The 20,053-nt window shown below is 35.1% G+C and overlaps 1 protein-coding gene across 5 annotated transcripts in view; it reads right to left on the bottom strand.

The window, feature by feature from the left end:
• The window catches only part of HLTF (helicase like transcription factor), a 53,020-nt gene extending 36,243 nt beyond the window's left edge, over window positions 1-16,777 (bottom strand). For all 5 annotated transcript variants that reach the window (XM_012782826.2, XM_012782827.2, XM_020285844.2 and 2 more), the window contains exons 1-7: window positions 16,542-16,777; window positions 14,880-15,087; window positions 6,435-6,601; window positions 5,079-5,212; window positions 4,436-4,527; window positions 2,950-3,024; window positions 2,601-2,792 (exon numbers count right to left, since the gene is read on the bottom strand). In XM_012782826.2, the coding sequence (XP_012638280.1) occupies window positions 2,601-2,792; window positions 2,950-3,024; window positions 4,436-4,527; window positions 5,079-5,212; window positions 6,435-6,601; window positions 14,880-15,087; window positions 16,542-16,561 (888 nt within the window). In that variant the 5' untranslated portion in view covers window positions 16,562-16,777. The remainder of the gene's footprint in view (window positions 1-2,600; window positions 2,793-2,949; window positions 3,025-4,435; window positions 4,528-5,078; window positions 5,213-6,434; window positions 6,602-14,879; window positions 15,088-16,541) is intronic.
• Window positions 16,778-20,053: the final 3,276 nt, after the last annotated feature.

The raw sequence follows: 20,053 nt of genomic DNA, 5'->3' as shown, positions 1-20,053 counted from the left end.
AAGTTTGACAGTCAATATCTCTGACGTTTCACTTTGACATTTCTTGTTTTATTTTTATTGTAAAGGGACATCCTCAGTCTTGCAAATGCATTTTTTGGCTTGTAATTATCTTTCAAATTTTTTTTAGAGCACGTTTTGTGAAACCATGGATAGGTCAAAAATTTGTGTTATTTTTGAATGAGTTCCATCATGGAAATATTGCAGTGCAGACAGTTCAGAATACCAACAAAGTATTTGGGAAGGATGTGGCTAATGAACACATAGATGGTTTGAGAAATTCCATTGTAGTGATTTTAATCTTGAAAATGAGCCACGTGGGCAACCTGACACCAAGGTGGATAATGATGAGCTAAAAGCTATAGTGGAAGCGAATCCATCTCAACCTATGCATGAATTAGAAGCAGAGTTTGATGTTAATATTCCAATAACATTGGATGATTTGAAACAAATTGGCAAGGTAAAGAAGCTGAATAGATGGGTTCCCCATGTATTAAATGAGTGTCAGAAAAGAAATTGTCTCGAACCTTGCCTTTCTTTACTTTCATGACATAAAGGTGAACCATTTCTACACTACATTGTTACATGTGATGAAAAATGGATTCTGACAATTGCCAAGTGTTCAGCACAAAGGATGGATAAAGATGAAATGCTGAAATACAGTCCAAAACTGAATACTCATCAAAAAAAGCTAATGGTGTCTGGTCATCCAGTGCTGGTATTATCCACTACAGCTTCAAGATACCTGGTCAATCTACTACAATGGATGTCTACTGTAATCAACTGGATGAAATGATGAGGATGCTTGTGATAAAGCAGCCAAGACTGGTCAACAGAGAAGGGCCAATCCTCTTGTAAGACAATACTCGACCACACGTCTCACAAACAATGCAACTCAAACTACAGAAGCTGGACTTGCAAACTCTCTGTCATCCACCATATTCATATTACCAGACCTTGCACCAACTGAGTACCACTTCTTCCAGGCTTTGGACCACTTCTTGCAAGAATAAATATTAATTCTCAACAAGCTGTGGAAAACGCCTTTCATGATTTCATCACCACTTGCTCTCCAGGTTTCTTCACTGCTGACATAAACGAGTTACTATTAAGATGGCAAAACCATGTAGATAGTTTAGGCACACACTTTGATTAATTGTACTGCTTCTTTTCTGAGATATGATAAACTGCACGTTCGATTCACAATCGGACATTTCATATTTAATGACCTAATAACATCAATTGATGTAAATTTTCAATACTGCATAATGAGATGTATCAACATTTGGCAAATCTGTATAACTCAATGAACTAGTATTTTCTAAATGAGCAATACTTGATGTCATAAAATTATGCATGGGTAAAACATTCATTCAATGGGCAAGAGAAACAAATGGATTTTAATGAAACAGTATAAAAAATTCACTGATATGATTTCAAGTTCCATATTATAACCAATATCTTTTAATAGACAAATACTTGAATTTTGGTATAGTATCAAAAAAGAAATCTATAATTATCTGAAAGGCTATTAAAATACTCCTCACTTTACAACTACATATCTACGTGAGGACAAATTTTCTTCACATACTTTAATTAAAACAACATTATCACAATAGGTTGAATTAAAAAAACAGAAGAATTCAGCTGTCATCTATTCAGCCAAACAAGAAAAGAATCTGCAAAAAGTAAAACAATGCCAGTCTTCTCACCAATTGCTATTGTTTTGGAATAGTTACTTTTCATTTAAAAATATCCTACTTACGTTAACAAGTAATGAGTCTGTCAACTGTTTTAAATTAACAATGCCTAATACTATAAATATTAATAGAAGCAGCCTACAAAAACAAAAGCTCTTCATCTTTAATAATTTTTCTTTTGTATTTTGAGACAGAGTCTTGCTCTTGTTGAGTGCCGTGGTGTCATCCTAACTCACTGCAACCTCAAACTCCCGGGCTCAAGCGATCCTCCTACCTCAACTTCCTGAGTAGGTAGGACTACAGGCCAGGCACATGCCAGGCTTGGCTAATTTTTTCTATTTTTAGTAGAGAAAGGGTCTTGCTCTTGCTCCAGTTGGCCTCGAATTCCTGACCTCAAGCGATCCTCCTGCCTCAGCCTCCCAGAGTAGGATTACAGGTGTGAGCCACCATGCCCAGCCGATCTTCAACAATTTTTAAGAGGAAACAAGGTTACTGAGACCAAAAAATATAAAATCTACCAGTGTAAGAAATCATAAATATCTATTTCATACTCTGTACACCATAATACTTGAGATAGAATACAACTCCACATAACACTGTTTTATCTTTACTGTTTAAAAGAAAACCCATGAAAGACAGTTTACCCTAAATTTCAAAAAGCAAAGAAAATGGAGAAACACATTTTTCACATTACTGCTTCCTAATTATTTTAATTGCATTTTAACCAAACAAAACGTTTAACATTATTTTAAGTGAAAACTATAGGAAAAACTGTGTTCTACAGTGAAAGTAAAATCTAATCCCAAACTGGCACCAACATATTCCTATCTCTTTCTACTTCAAATTACTCTCTACAAAATCATAATCACAAAATAAGATTTTATTAAAGAAAAAAATAATTACCAAACCCATATCATCAGCTAAAATCCCTCCATGGACATTTTCTGGTCGGTCCTTCTCAGAAAAATTTGTTATTGTATTATAATATAAGTCATTTCGCTGTTCCCAGAATGGTGGAAGTTCTTTACTGTTTTCTCGTGAAACCATCCAAGCTAGAGCTTGTTTTTGATGTGGAAGCAATGGTGTTTCAATAGCCTATAAATAAAATGTCACAAAGAGAAATACAGTAAGCCCTTTCCTTTTTCACATGCAGAATATGAAAAGGTTGATTTTGTGCTTAAAAAACAAGTATAGATTATTAGCGTATTTTAAAATTTTGAATAGTTTTAAATAGAAAATATTGGCTCAATACCTCAGCTGGTTCCATTTCATGAGTTTTATCATCTTCTTTTAAATCTTCAAACAATTTGTCAAATTCTGTTTTAAGCTACAATAAACAGCAATAAGAAACATGAAACAAACCAATTAAAATAATAATTGTACCTACTTCAGAGATTTCAAATCATTCAGTTAACTAAAAGAGTCAAAAGCCAAAAGGCACATGAAATACATTAACTCTCTGAGACACTACCCTGCTCATTGAAAGTAGATGCTTTAGATTTAAGAGGTAACTGTATTATATTTGAAAGAATACAGAAAAAAGAGTTTTAAGTCCTGGGTTTTAGTCACAGTTCTGTTACAAATAAGCCTATACGTAAGTTTGAGCAAGACACTTAACCTTTATGGCCCTGTATCTTATTCCTGTAAAATGAAAGGGATGAACTAAATTTAGATTATGTCTAAGGTTCCTTCTGCCATTAAAATTCTGTGATTCTATTAGTTGTATTCAAACTATTTTGTCAGTCCTACAGGTGTATTTCACTCTTTTTCAAGTCAATGAGATTTCATTTATTATTACTGCAATAAGGAACTTGCTATGTGCTATAAAATATTAGGATGATTTCATTATTATACTAATCTAGTTGGCTACTTAAGTTGAGCTAGTCCAAATCTGTATCTCTATATATGTATTATAGACAATTTTGTAAATTAACACTGGAATACATAGCAGCAGCCCAGAAGAAAGCAATTACATCTAAAAAATTAGGAGTGTTAACCTGGGGTTTACCCACCAGACACAGGCTCGAGTCCTTCTAACAATAAGCAGAAGAAATATGATAATTACAATTAGTAGATAAAAGAACTAGCACCGGTGGTTATAGACAGACATCAAAAAAAAAAGTTTTGATGTTATTTTTAAATTGATCTTCGTTAATTTATTTTATATACATTTTTTCAAAGTAACTCAGCATTAAAAGGCTCCTAGATTACAAATATGACAAAGTAAAAACTACAATAATTCCAAAGATTTGGAGTTAACTTTTAGCAAGGCATTTGCAAACTTACTGAAAGGAGCAACAATAAGTTTTAAGCTTCGATTTTTTAAAAATTAATTTACTTAATTTTAGTGATGGGGTCTTGCTATATTGCCCATGCTGGCCTAGAACTATTCTCACCTCAGCTGCCTGAGTAACCAGACTACAGGTACATGCCACAGTACTCCTTAAATTTTTTTTAAATTACAACTTAAACATTTTAAAAATTTCAAATACAAAGATATATCATGCAAATACAGTAATGTGTTTTTATGTATGTATAAATTTTTTTAATGTATAGATTTCTTACCACTGCTTTTGACATAAATGTTTACAAATATTTATTCTACAACATGTTTCATTACAACTTAATATAAGATCACTAATACCAGCACATACATACATATTTACTCTATTCTTTTAAACACAAACTTTCAACATTTAAAATTCACTTTTAGATTACAAAATAAAAGAGAAGTACACCTGTTCAGTTGTCATCTGTACTGCCGCATGTCCTGGCATACTATAGCTTGGTCCAGCTCTTCCAGAGCCCCAACCACTTTCCAAACTGTATCCTAAAGTTATAATTTACAAAATGGAAAGAATAAAATCATCAAGTGAAATAGGTTTATCTTTTAATAAGTAGCTTTTAAAATTTATATAATGCACTGCATTAAAAAGTTTATAATACATTTTAAGTTTTCTTAAAAACTAAATCCTAAAATATTTCAAAAAAACACATTATTAAAATAATTTTACATTTTAGAATGTAGAATTCTAAACTCTTCCCAAATAAATAATCCTTACTCATTAACTTTTTGTCTAAAATTTATCAAAAATAATGTCTAAAATCAGGGATTTCCTGGTGTTATCCCTAGGGAAAATTAGGAGAGGGTATATGTGATCTCCCTTTATACTTTTGTATGTGTAAATTTATAGTTATTTCAAAATAAAGGCAAAAGGAAAAATCAGACATTTCCTCAAAAAGACTCTAGAAGAAATGTTATAACTTGGGAGTCTTCAGTACAAATTCATGTGGCCAAACAAATTCAAACAGAGATGAAATGTTTTACAATCCCTGCATCTTATAATATCAAAATTATTTTAAGTTAAACCCTAAACTTACTTTTTGGTGCAGAACCCAATTTCAATCCATGTTTCTTCAAATGATCTAAAACCGCTTTTCTATTTTCTTCTTTTCCCCAAAAAGTCATATGCAGAGGCATGGTAAAAGCATTGTTTGCACCAAAAGGAACTACCCTATTATATTTAGGAGAGGAAAAAAATGGGAAATTAGAAGTGTTATTTTTTACCCCCATTAAAATTCTGTTAAATATTCTACAGGTACCATTCAAATTTTGCATGGAAGTAAAATAAGAAGCAACTGGTTGGGCAGACTTAAAGGAAAGAAAAAGGATAAGGAATAAGAATTATCAACAATCAGAAGAAAAGGGTCATTTTTAGGAGCAGAATGCCAAAAGAAACTGAGATGGAATAAAGCAATTTTAAATTACAAGGAGAGCCTGTAAACAAGATTGTAAGATAAGAAAAAAAAAGTAAGTTACATTGAGAGGGTAGAGCTTTGGCTAACAAGAATCACTGAGGATAATAATTCATTTGCTGGGAGGATGGGGAATAACTTACAAGAACTATTTCTAATCCAGGATTCACTAAAAGTTTATTCTCAATATCTGAAAAACTTGAATTGAAAAAGGAGAAAACACAGTGAGACAATACTGAGCATTTATTTTATATTCCAAACTCACCTAGGATTAGGATATGAATATTATAAACATTGGGATTAGGATATGAAGATCCCAAACATTTCAAAAACTTAAATGGAGATCACAAATACAAATTCCTAAAAGAGAAAAAGGTAACTGAGAGGAGACCTGAGTTTGAAAAAAGAAAGGAAGAGGTGGTAGAACTGGGAGAGCATATGCCCTACCTATGGAGACAGCTACTACTCAGTTTCATTCAACTGATGTCATATGGAAATGAGGGTCCACCATTGTCAGATCTTCCATTTGTTAAGAGAAAAATCTTAGTAAATAAATTTTATATTTAGGGAAACAATATGTGTAAAATATAGAACATCTAGATATTTCAATATTGGAAATGAAGGAAAAAATTTCTAAAACACTGTGGAGGCAAAATAAAACTCACATACATCTCATCACAGACTACCTAACTCCTAAAACTAGGTATCAAAAGGCTTAGATAGATGGAGTGTACTTCCTAACAAATGAATCAAAGTCTATTATTCTCCAAAGTAACAATTCAATAGGAAAATGAGAGGATAACTGTTTGATGGCTGAGGTAGTGGAGGCAGATTAGAGGAAAATCAAAATGTTTAAATTGAACACACATCAAAGGTAAAGTGATAAAAGTTGTCAGAACACCTCTATAGGCATTAACAAGAAGGCCTAACAAATTCAAAGATGACTATAATTCACAATATTAAACTATGAAAGTACATTACCCTTCAATTTGTGCCAACTTATTGTCCATGATATAGGCCAAAGCAGCTGCATGATCTTTCTTTAAATAGCCAACTTGATTTCCATTCACATTGTTTACTTTAATTGCATTTTTATCATAGGAGTTATTAGGCTCTCGTTGTAATGCAACCATTTCATTATTATTAACCTAATAAAATGATAAACACATAATAACATTTTAAATAATTAACAGACAACAACCTTACCATATTTTTTCTGGAATTTCCATTCATTTTTTAATGTTACTGGTAAACACTGCATATAACAATAATAAAATTTCTTGGAATCAAACTATAGAAATATATAGTTTACAATGATTTTTAATATTACTTTTCTAATCTGTATTCACTAGGAAGTTAACAAATCCTTGAAATGTAAAAAGTACAAATCTAAATTAGCAAATTCATAGTATCTAAAATTTTCAACATTATAACTTTTGAAAAATAGCTAACCTTTATTGAGTGCTTACTATGTGCTAAGCATGGGTCTAAGTACATTACATAGACTGACTTTCTAACATAGACTGACTTTCTAAATCTCATAACCCTATTGGGAGACACTACCATCATTCCCATTTTACAAATGAAGAAACTAAAGCACAGAGAAGTTAAGTAACTTGCCCAAGGTCACAAAGCTAATAGGTAGCAAAGCTAGGAACTGACTCGAGGCAGGCTGGTTCCTGATCCTGAATTTTCCAGAATATTAAAAAATGGGAGTGGAGGAGGCATTTATAACCCATGATGGAACTGGAATAATAAAAAGTATGTCCAGCCTTCAACTCATGCCATTCTATATGAGGGCAACATAATCAAAGATGGAAGAGTAAGAACTTTCAAAAATTCTCTCCTCAGTAAAAGCAGTAAAAAACCTAGCAAAAATAGTCATTATCAACTTTTTTAGAATTCTAGGAACTAAACAAGGCTTGCAGAAATTTGTAGACTGTTTATTCAAGAAAAAATGGCTGAGATCAGGCATGGTGGCTTATGCCAGTAATCCTAGAACTTTGGAAGCCCAAGGCAGGAGGACTGCTTGAGGCCAGAGTTCGAAACCAACCTGAGCAACATAGTGAAACTTCCATCTCTACAAAAAAACAGAAAAATTAGCCAGGAATGGTGATGCAGACCTATAGTCCCAACTACTCCAGTGGCTGAACCAGGAAGATTGCCTGAGCCCAGAAGTTTGAGGTTGCAATGATCTATGAAGACACCACTGCACTCTAGCTCTGGTAACAGAGTGAGACCAGAGAAAGAAAAGAAAGAAAGATAGATGAATATTAGTACCCTAGTCCCATCCCCAGCTCTCCAGCTACATAGTAACCTTTAAAAATAATAGCCTGCTGGGATTCTAGATACAGCCTGGCAGTCACCAGAAAGAACAGAACGGAGTTCTAGCTCTTTCAAAAATTAATTCCCAAAGAGCTGTCATTAGCTGACCTGTCTGGAGGTTTCCTAGAAGACCCCATTTAAAAGACTGGCTATATTTACCTCTGAGCTCATCTAGTACAAAATACTTCTCGCTTGGACAGATGTTTGTCAAAAACAATTTTACTGGCAAGTATTTTAATTTCATGGCTGCATAAGACAATGAATAACATTTGGAGCAAACATCAGAAAAACAAAAAGGATATTAGGAAAAGCTGAGGAATAAGATGTCATTAAGGTCTTTGCAAAGCTCCAATATAATTCTGTAAATCTAGAAGACCATAAGCAAACACAGTGCTGTATGCATGACCAGGGCTGTACACATTCTCAGGAAAGACTTAAGAAGGTCCTAAGCTCTCATTTCTGGCTAAACTTGTAGCATTTAGCTAGTAGAACATGAAAGTTAAAAGCAGTCAACTGCCTTAGAGTGCTGAAGGAATGCCCCAGCACACAGAGAGTCTCCGCAAAGACTGGGAGATTTATTTGTTCCAGTACAATCATTAGCTGACCACTAAGCTAACCAAGTACAGACTTCAGTGACCATACAATACAGAACAGATTTTATACAATTAATTCAGAAAAGTCACCAAGAAACAAACACTAATCACCTAAATCAGCCACAACAACCCTGGGAAGAAAGGAGAATCTGATTTCCAGTTGCCACATTATTTAAAATGTCCACTTTTCAAGAAAAAGGTACAAAGCATGAAAAGAAATGAGAAAGTATGGTCAATAAACAAGAAAAAAAGCAATCAATATCAACAGTCCCTAAGAAAGTACAGATGTCAGATATATGAGAAAAAGAATTTAAGCCAGCTATTTTAAATATGTTCCAATATCTAAAGCAAAGTATTTCTTTAGACATGAGAATGCATGTCTAAAAACATAACAACAAAGTCTCACCAAAGTCTACAGCCAAAAAGTATAAAAACTAAAGTAAAAAATTCACTAGAGTGGCTTAAGAGCAGATCTAAGCAGGCAGAAGAAAAAATTAGCAAAGTTAAGGATAGAAAGAAAGAAATGAAAAAACATAAAGTCTCAGAGACTTGTAACATCAAGCATACCAACACACACACACACACACACACACACACACGTACCAGAAGGGGCAGAAAAATACTTAAAGAAATTATGACCAAAAACTTCCCAAATTTGACAAAAAACATTTTTTTCTACATAAAGAAGAAGCTTAACAAATTCCAAGATGAACTCAAAGAGATCCACACCTGGAAACATCGTAATCAAACCATCAAAAGAATCTTGAAAGCACCAAGAAAGGAGCAACTCATCACATATAAGAGATCCTCAGTAAAAATAACATCTGATTTCTCATCAGAAACCACGGAGGCCAGAAGGCAGTAAGATAACTTTTCCAAGTACCAGAAGAAAAAACTAAGAATTTTATATATGACCAAACTACCCTTCAAAAATGAAAGAGAAATTAAGACATTTCCAGAGAAACCAAAACTGAAAAAATCCATCACTAGCAGACCCAACCTATAGGAAATACTAAAGGAAGTTCTTCAGACTGAAATCAAAGGACACTAGACAACAGCCTGAATCCACATGAAGAAATTAAGAGCACAGGTAATGATAATATATAAGTAAATATAAGAAACAGTATAAATGTATTTTTGTTTGTAATTTTTTTCTCCTACCTGATTTAAAAGACAACTGGATAAAATTGTAATTATAAATCTGTGTTAATGGGCATACAACATATATAAAGACATAATTTATATAATAGCACAAAGAAAAGTTGTAGGATGGAGTGATCTAGGAGCAAAGTTTTGACCAACTACTGAAATTAAGTTGGCACTTATTCAAACTAGATTCTTATAAATTAAGATGTTAATTGCAGTCCCTAAGACAATCATATAAAAATAACTCAAAATATATAGTAAAAGAAACAAGGAAATTAAACTGGTGCACCAGAAAATACCCATTTCACACACAAAAAGACAGTATTGAAGGCCAGATCCAAAGGCTACATATTGTATGATTCCATTTACATAAAATGTGAAGAACAGGCAAATCCATACAAATAGAAAACAGACTGATTAGTGGTGGCCAGAGACTCAGGAGAGTGGATAACAAGGAGTGACTACCAACAGGTAGGAGGTTTCTTTCTGGAATGATGAAAAGTTTCTCAAACTAGATAGTAGGGAAGGTTGCACTGAATATTCTAAAAATGATTCAACTGTATGCTTTAAAATGGTGGATTTTATGATATATGCATTATCTCAATTTTTTAAATTTTCTGAAAAGATATAGGAAAGTTGCTTCAAACCTCTCATAACATCTATCTACTGACTCAAGAGACTACAACCTGAACCAATTAGAATATCAAACAGATATTCCTCTCTAGCCCTTTGGAGATATTTCATGTGGCAAAGCTCTGTTCTCTGCCAGCCCACCACCCCTTGGCCACTGCCTTCAGCATGATCTTTTTAAACGAGGTTATGTAAATCCTAGAAATATATAACAACAACAAAAAAAAAACAGAGCAAAAACTAACAATTTTTAAACATTTCATCTCAAATAAGATAATTACATAATTGTCATTTATTACAATAAAGTACCATTAATTAAAATTAGATGACTGTCATTTATTACAAATGATAGCTAATTACTGGAATTTTAAATAGAATATATACATGGCCCAAAATAATGAAGGCTAACAAAAAAAAACAAAAACATGGTCCAAGCAACAAGACAAAATATATAAAAAACAAAAGCTCAATACAACAATATCAAAAAGACAGAATTACAGTTAATCATAACAATATAGTCATGCCCTGTATAACATTTTGATAATGACAGAACGCATATATATCGGTGGTCTCCTAAGACTATAATGGAGCGGCCCTATACAGGTGTATCATTTTTTATCTTTTATACAGCATTGTTAGTTTTAGATATGCTTAGATACACAAGCATATCTTATGTTCAGATATGCTTAGATACACAGATACTTATCACAGTTATAATTGCCTACAGTATTCAGTACAGTACCATGCTGTATAGGTTTGTAGACTAGGAGCAACATGCCATACCATAGAGCCTAGGTGTGTAGTTAAGCTATACCATCATCTAGATTTGTGTAAGTATATTCAAGTATACTCTATGATGTTCACAGAACGAAGAAATTGCCTAATGAGCCATTTCTCAGAAAGTATCCCCATCATTAAGTGACATATGACTATTTTATTTTATTTTTAAATTTTTTTTTTTTTTTTTTTTTTTTGAGACAGAGTCTCGCTTTGTTGCCCAGGCTAGAGTGAGTGCCGTGGCGTCAGCCTAGCTCACAGCAACCTCACACTCCTGGGCTCGAGCGATCCTTCTGCCTCAGCCTCCCGAGTAGCTGGGACTACAGGCATGCGCCACCATGCCCGGCTAATTTTTTTTATATACATATCAGTTGGCCAATTAATTTCTTTCTATTTATAGTAGAGACGGGGTCTCGCTCTTGCTCAGGCTGGTTTTGAACTCCTGACCTCGAGCAATCCGCCCGCCTCGGCCTCCCAGAGAGCTAGGATTACAGGCGTGAGCCACCGCGCCCGGCCTAAATTTTTTTTTATTTCGGCATATTACGGGGGTATAAATGTTTAGGTTATGTATACTATCTTTGTCCCACCTGAGCACGACTGTATTTTAGAATAAAAAAAAATAAGCCACCTTATTATAAAATAAAGTCTTTGATGGAGTAAAATCTGATAGGTCAAGAAATAAAAAATTTAACTATAACCTTACTGAAAACACACTTTAAAGAAAAACCACAGTAAAAATGAGCAATGCTACTATATAACAAATCTTAGTATATATAAGTATATGCAGTACTTATAAGAATATTTAAAAGATTTCATTATTAAACAATTAAAATTAAGTGCTCAAAATCATGAATCCAAAAAAAAGAACATTAATGAATTTGAGAATAGAGAGTAAAAGCAAAACTACTAAGTGAAGAAAAATAATCATAAAAAAATCCAAGAAAGGTTGTTTGAAAAGAAATAAGACAGATAAATCTCTATCAAGCCTAATTAATAAAAAGAATATAAGAACAGACACAAATATATTAACACAAAGAATGAAAACAATAACATAACCATAAACATAGTTTAAAATTTTTAAGTATAAAGGATTAATATGTACAAACCTTTGGGAATAAATATGACAGTCTAAATAAACTGGATGTTTTAAAAATATATAAACAACCAAAATTGACCAAAGTAGTACCAGAATTACGCTGAGTGAAAGAAGCCAGAATGAAAATTACTGTACGAAAATTACTGTGTGATTCAACGTATATATAGTTCTAGAACAGGCAAAACTTATCTATAATTGATAGAAATCACATTGGGGGTTGCCCAGGGCAGGAGCAGAGAGAATTGATTATAGTAAGATACAAGAGAACTTTCAGGGTGATGGATACAATCTGTATCTTGATTGGGGTGGTTATCAGATATATATCTTTGTCAAAACTCTAGAGATCATACACTTAAAATATATGCATTTTATCCAGATCTCAATAAAGTTGAAAAAAGTTAAAATAAGAAAAGTATGTAAAGATAATATCTCAATTTTTGTTACAGTATTTTTTCATAACAGTGATCAACTCCAAAATGTCTACCAATAAGGAAATTGTTAAGTATGACATAGATTTGTACTGACATGAAAAGATATTCCTAATGTTTTGCTAAAATAAAAAAAGGTGATCATAATAGGCATAATATTATCTCATTTTTATTGATATATAATATGATTCTGATTTACATGCATATGTTCACAGAAAAAAGTATAGAAGATAAATAAGTTATGGTTCTGGATGGTAGACTTAAGGAAGATTTAATGCTTTTTAGCTATTTGAAAATAACGAATATTACTCATAAAATATACATTTTGAAAAATAAAAATATAAGTGATAATTACTTCTAATCAGCACACATTTTTATTAGTTTACCAATGTCATAGAGATTGTTCTAAGATCAGTAACTCCCATGAGCTAATATTTCATAGTGGCATAAAATAATTTAGAAAACAATGTTAATTTTTTTAAAAATTGCACAAATCTGAAATAGAAAAGCTCAAAAACAGATATGAGACCTAGAGAACAGATAGATACAAAATAAGAACTGGCAGATTTAAGGAATCTATTAAAAAAACAGAATAAAAAAGAAAAACCATTTCAAAATTAAAGACTAAAGTAGAAAGAGACACAAGAGTTAACAGACTCTGTGAAAAATATGGTAAGAAAAATCAATGGTGTAAAAAATATGATCAAAAGGATTACAAAAGAAGTTAACAGACATATAGACAGAGGAGATCTAATATAGAGGAAGATAAAATGGAGCCTATGAAGAAAAAAACAAGCTTTGGAACAAAGCAAACATTTAAAACTATAATTCCAGAAAATTGTCTGAATTAGAAGAAAACAAATTTACAGAATGGTCAATACTTAAGATATACCATGGTGAAACTATTGGGCTTTAGTTATCTGGCAAAAATAATTCCAATTCACTTAAGTGGGAGAGAAAATCATATTGGGATGAGAATTCTACCAACATTTTATGAAACATTAAGCTATGGAGAGAAAATTTGAGACAAGAATTTTATATTCAGCCAAACTGCCCATCAAGTATAAAATGCTATAATTATGAACATACAAAAACTTAGGATACATTGTTTCTTTATAAGGAATCTCCCACTTAGATAACACATTTTAGACAATCACAAAACAATGTGAGATGCTTCAACATAAAGAAAATATGGGAGAAAGACTAGACAAATCCAGAACATGGAACTCTTTCCCAAGGAATCTCCTACTGAGTATGCTTCAGACAATTAAAAAAATGATTTGACAAGCTTCAACATAAGAAAAATATGGGGGCATGGAAGAACTAACAAATTCACATACTTCGAAAAACAACAGACCCGATTTTTACAACAAACCAATAACATAAAACAAGGTGTTGAGGGGAAGGGCTTTATATCCCATAATAACTAAAATAAGGCATGAACTTTATTTTGATCCTGATTTCAAAAAATCAACTGTAAAGGAATGTTTTTAAAAAAATCAAGAAAATCCAATTATGGATTAGTTATTAAATGCTATAAGGAATTATTATTAATTTTAAGTATGAAAATGACATGTAAGGTAATGTCTGTATGTTTTTATAGATACATACTGAATCACATGAATATAAAATAATAAATTTGGGATTTACTTTAGTCAGCAAGAAAAAAGAAAGGATGAAGCAAATGTAGAAAAATTTGTTAACTGTTTAATCTGGACCATGAATATATAGAAGTTTATTGTGCATGTTTGAAATTCTTCTTAATAAATTAAATAAAATTAGAGGTTTTTCTAAATAACACAGAGGCACATTAGATGACTATGACAAAGACAACTATTAACCAGAGAAAGTTACATATATTCTCAAACTGTCTCTCTTTCGTGACCATACACACAATGCAGAGAACAGAGAGATACACAACGATAGATACAGGAAGAAAAGGTGGAGAATGTTATTACCAAAAAAAAAAAAAAAAGTTTAAAAATAGACAATTCCCTTACCTAGTAGGATTTTCCTAAATTAAAAATATTAAAGTGAAAAATGTGCTGAGGGGCAGAAGTACAGAAAGCAGTAGACTTGGAAGTCATCTCCAAAATTTACCATATAGTGTCCATGCATATTGGGCAAATCTTATAATATTCCAGACCTTCAGTTCCTTAGTTACAGAAAGAGAATAGATGCCCTACCTACCTCAGAGTTATCGTAGGGAGCAAATGACAGTGCAGGCAAAAGTGCTTTGCATATTGTAAACATGAAATAAATGTAAAAGAATATTAAAGTAGTTCAGGTATTTGTTATCTCTTGTCTACATATATTTTAATTACTTAAAGTAAAATAAATATTAACTGTACATATCACCTTCTAATTCTTATTTTCTACATTAATATCACAAATATAACTTAACTTAGTATCTATCTACTGTTATACTCACTACTCCTGTGTAATAGCGCAGTCCAACCACACGACATCTCAAAGTTCCAAATAAAACTGAATCTAGCTCTTCATCACTAGTTAGGAAGTCATCTGGAGGAATAATATCTTGGAATTCAAAGTGTGGGAAAAAAGTTGGATATGAGTGGCGTGGAAAATTTGCATGGGCTGCATACTGAACAGTCTGCAAGTACTTCCAAAAAGGCTCCCTAATGAAAAAAAAAAAAAAAAGACAGAAAAAAATACAATATTTAACCAAGCATTTCTAAAGAGAATACCAGTATTTATAAGCCAGGAGTTTTCTTACACTTTATTTCAGAAAATAAAATCTTACACAGAAATCACTGTAAACAGATTAATAGTTACTCTGGTTAAAACAAGATATCGTGTGAGTGGGGAAGGCTTCTAGGAATATTCAATACTAGCTCTTCTATCCCCACATGTTATTCAAAATGAAAAACCCAATAAAGGTTCATAATTTTTTCTTGGTGAAAATCATTTATATAAATTAAAATGTGTATAACGTCTATAACTACAATTATGTGCCAAAATTTCAATGGGGATTAAGCTAGAAGAGACTTCAAAAAATAAAACTATCAGCCGGATGCTGGTTACTCACGCCTGTAATCCTAGCACTCTGGGAGGCCGAGGCGGGAGTATCGCTCAAGATCAGGAGTTCGAAACCAGCCTAAGCAAGAGCGAGACCTGTCTCTGCTAAAAATAGAAAGAAATTAATTGGTCAACTAAAAATATATAGGAAAAGTTAGCCAGACATGGTGGCACATGCCTGTAGTCCCAGCTACTCTGGAGGCTGAGGCAGGAGGATCGCTTGAGCCCAGGAGTTTGAGGTTGCTGTGAGCTAGGCTCACTCGACGGCACTCACTCTAGCCCGGGCAACAGTGTGAGACTGTCTCAAAAAAAAAAAACACTACTACTATTATTATACATGAAGATGTTTATATCTTTTCAGATAATACATCCAGCATCCCTTACTTTAATTCCCTTCGAACAGCATACTTATTTTATTCAGGTATCCAAACCATGCCATCATGGGAAACTGACCTCAAGCCTCCCTTACCCATCCCCCTCGTTGGTTTCAAGGTAACTCCAACACCCTTATAGGTAACTGTTTCACGAATGGATAAGAAAACCAATTTGGACAAGGAAAAGTGAGGGGAAGTCTGTTGGGGGATTCTAGGAAGTTTCCATTCTCTTAAGAACAGACAGTCGCTATTTGCCCTGCGTTTTTCTTGCAAGTCGCGCGTCTCTCTCTCAGTTCCTCTAAATACGCGTAAACAGCTAACTGGGGACAGGGGCTGTCTTACTGGGCGCTCTATTCCGAGCACAATGCCGAGCGCACAGTGGGCATCTAATGGATGTTTTGTTGAATAAAGCACGGCCCCAGAAGCTTTGAGCCCCAGAGCCCCCACAGTCCGTGACAGAGATTTCCCAAGGCTCTGGCTCGGAACTGACTGAGCAGCCTCGACTCGCCACCCAAGACAACGCATTGATTTCTCCGGCGGCCACAGGAGCGACCGGCCGAACGAATACGAGCTGCACAGATCGCACGGGGAACGCGGAGGGAACGCGGGGAAGGTCAGGTTCGTCCGGGGACGCCTCGAGGCCGTTAGCCCCGGAGCCCCACCCCCTTCGCCCCCTTCACCTCCTGTACATCCACGACATGGCGCAGAGTGGGATGACAAGGGGAACGCCGAGGCGCCCCCGGGTCGCTCTCGAGCTGCCTCGACACGCCTCCTTCCAGGCCCCGCAGCCCAGAAGCCCGCGACAGGTTCGGAGCGCAGGACCACACCGCTGAAAGGTAAGACGCCGCGGCTCCAGTCAGACGTCTACGCCTTCTCCTTCTGCAGCAACCTCAGAGGCCAGCAACGCTCTGTGACTGGCACCGGGAGTGTCTAATCGTGAGGAGGAGACCGCGGAGACAAACCAATCAGATCACGAAGAGCAGGGCAACTCCGCCCCGCGCTGCCATTCCAAGGCGGTGGGGGGTCCCGGCTGCATAGGCGGTTCCATCCGGGTTCTTCCCCGCCCCCAAGGTGGGCGCGCGGGAAAGCCACGTGTCTCCGGGAGTGCGACTGCGGTGCCCGCGGCGTCTGCGTTTTCTGTTTAGTAGGGAGTCAACTCTCCCTTCCCAAGACCTAAGACTCAGCCCCATTCTTCTGGCCCTACATCATGCTGCTTCTCATTTTGTCATCTGATGTGATTCGTTATAGGGTTTTCCACTGAATGTGCTCCGCGATATATGGGACCTGTAGCTACCTACCAGCGAGGTACTTTCCTTCATTTCTTGTGGCGAGCCCTGGGGACTTAAAGCACATCGTACTTTTCATTTGAAGCCTCAGTAGCGTGTCTGTGAAGCACGCTGAGTTCGGAAAATCTTAAATGGAACTTACAGAGGCCCCTACTCACCTCATTTTGTCGTTTTTAAAGAAATTTTTCATGTCTTAGTACAGGAAAGCCGTAATATGCAAAAACAGCACAGCCAACTGCGGGCGATCGCTGGCAACGGTGCGCGGGACCGGCTTCCCCGCGGGCACGTGGCTGCCTGCCTGAGGCGGGAAGCAGCCGGGTTTCCTCAGGAGACTGCAGGGGCTGCTTCGAGGCTCTTCGCTGCCAGTTTTCCAGACTCTGAGGTGAAAGAATTCGGCCCCAGCACCCGCGCCCCGCTGCAGACCTGCACCTTGGGGTGGAGGTGGGGCTGCTGCCCGGCGAGCAGACAGCTTCAGTGTGACTCTGTCAGATGAGATTGCTGGATCACAGGGGAAATGCATTTGTAAACGTGATCAGTATTGACACGTGCCGTCCGTAGAGTTGGCTCATTTTACTTCCCTCTGCAGAGTATGTCAAGTGGTCAGTTTTTGAAGAGACTTTGTCCGTTATGTTAAATAATCTATAGTGATTCGTGACCAAGAACCATAGGATGAGCGGTAGAATTTGAAGCAATTTATAATTTCAGTTCACCAAATAGGAAGTTGAAGATGAAGACAATGGCATTTCAAGTTATTTTAATTATTTTACTTTCTTCTTGAAGTATTATGAGGCAGATGGCAATGCAGCTCAATTTTTGGTGTGCCAGATTCTAATTCAGTACTTGGAAAATATGCCAGAAAATGCTCAGGTTGATAATGTTTTGTGTATAACAGTAATGAAGTCCTGCTCATTAGAATAAAGGAGAAAATTCCAAATGTGAGAATGTGGCTCTTTCAAGACTTACGAGGTATGTATAATGGCTGCCCCATGGATAAAGAATGTAGCTTGAATGAAGTATGATTTGCTATTTAAAATCAACAAGTTTCTCCATATTGTCAGTATTTTACATCCCAGAACCAGCAATTGAGCTGGAATACTCTTTCACTCCTTTATTCTTTCTGTTTTAAAATATCAAGTGCAATTTGTATTAGTTTGATTAAAAATGTTATAATTACAAATTCAGAACTATCACACTATATAATATTTCTGAAAAATGAGCATTTGTAACTGGAATATGAAGTATAGGGTGGCTGTGTGGTTTAACTGATGAGTAAGGAGAACCACGCAAGAAGGTGAAGGCTGGAGGCTTTCTTCACATCCCAGCTTCAACAAGCAGAGGCAGGAGGCTCATTTCCATCCATGTGGTGGGATGAATTATATCTGCAGTGGGTGCCTGCAGAAGGTGTATGGAATCCAAACATAAGCCCCGTGGAGTGTAAGAGGAAGGGGACTAAATTTGAAACCTGAATTTAAATGACTTTAAATCTTAAAAATGACTGAACTACTTGGAAGTGACTAAATTAGGCTATCTCCCCACTAGGCAGATGAAGGTTTAAGACAAATTAAATTCATTAAAGAAATACAGTTTTACCTTTGCAAATGGAGTCAGTGATTGAAATTTGTACATGGTATATACATCCATATACACACCCACATCTTGATGAATTTACACCTAGATATTTATAGCAAATACCAATAGTTTATTAAATCATGGGATTTTTACTTTCTTCTTTTTGCTTGTATGTATGTAATATGTTCTTTATATTGAACATGTATTTCTTTTTTGCCATAAGAAAATAAGATAAAAATTAAAGACATTATAATCTATTTTTCAACTTTATTTTTTAACTAATTTTAGACTTACAGAAAATTGCAAAAGTAGTACAAGTTGTTACATCCCTACTCCACTTATTAATTTATTTAAAATTATTTGTTTTGGAAAACCCCTGTATGATTATCCACTTATTTTAACATCATATATAACCATAGTACAATAATCAAAACCAGGAAATAAACGTTGGTGCAATACTATTTCTGAACCATTTTTTAAATAACCGAAGAAGACAATGCAGTAGAAATGATAGAAAAATAACATCCTCTGGACTTAGTTATTTACAATGGAATTTTCTTATTCTGAATCAGGCCACTACAGATTCTACGGCAGAATCCTTGGTAAAATCATAGCTGACAGGGCAGAAGTGAAATCAAATTAATGCCAAGTAAAATTCTTCTTAAGTAATACAATGAATATTAAGTGCCAGGCCTGAAGTAAGCACTCAATAAATGTTCCTGTTATCATTACTATTATTGTTGTAATAGAGTTATTTTCTAATGAGTCCTCCAGCACTTACCAAGGAATATGGTTGAGTGAGGCCAATTTCCTGATTGAGGCTCAATCAGCAGAGTTGTTCCTAAATACCAGAATAACACTGTTTCCAGAAGCCTGTCATTTTCCCAGGTCCTTGAAGCAGAATGAATTGTTTCATCAAGGACCAGGAGACACTCCAATCTCAACTCCCACCTTGAGAAATTTTTGCTGTTCCAGATTATACAGCTATTTCCCAGGAGATAATTGTTTCCTCCTCCCTTTAGGCCTTGGCTTACTAAATGCCCTTACGTGGCCCAAACCCAGTATTGCTGAGGCATCAGTCTGGCCTGGGATCAATCCTCTCCTTTGCTTCCTACCCAGGGACCTTTCCCCAGCTTCAGGGAATTGCCACTGTAGGCCATGGAATGATTTAGTGTTTCTGTCATGGCCATGGCCAAAGTTATCTTTTTATTTTAATGAATACTGCAAAGTTGATGAACATTTTTCTACCCCCTTTATGGCTAGAAAATTAAAAGGCTAAAACTTCAATGCTAAACACATTTTTGATGTAATAAAAGATACTAATTTCTTTCACGTGG

Source organism: Microcebus murinus, chromosome 1 (genome assembly GCF_040939455.1).
Source record: "Microcebus murinus isolate Inina chromosome 1, M.murinus_Inina_mat1.0, whole genome shotgun sequence".
In the NCBI taxonomy this organism is placed as follows: Eukaryota; Metazoa; Chordata; class Mammalia; order Primates; family Cheirogaleidae; genus Microcebus; species Microcebus murinus.
Note: the sequence above shows the minus strand (reverse complement) of the source record. Positions and strands in the feature narration are given on the sequence as shown.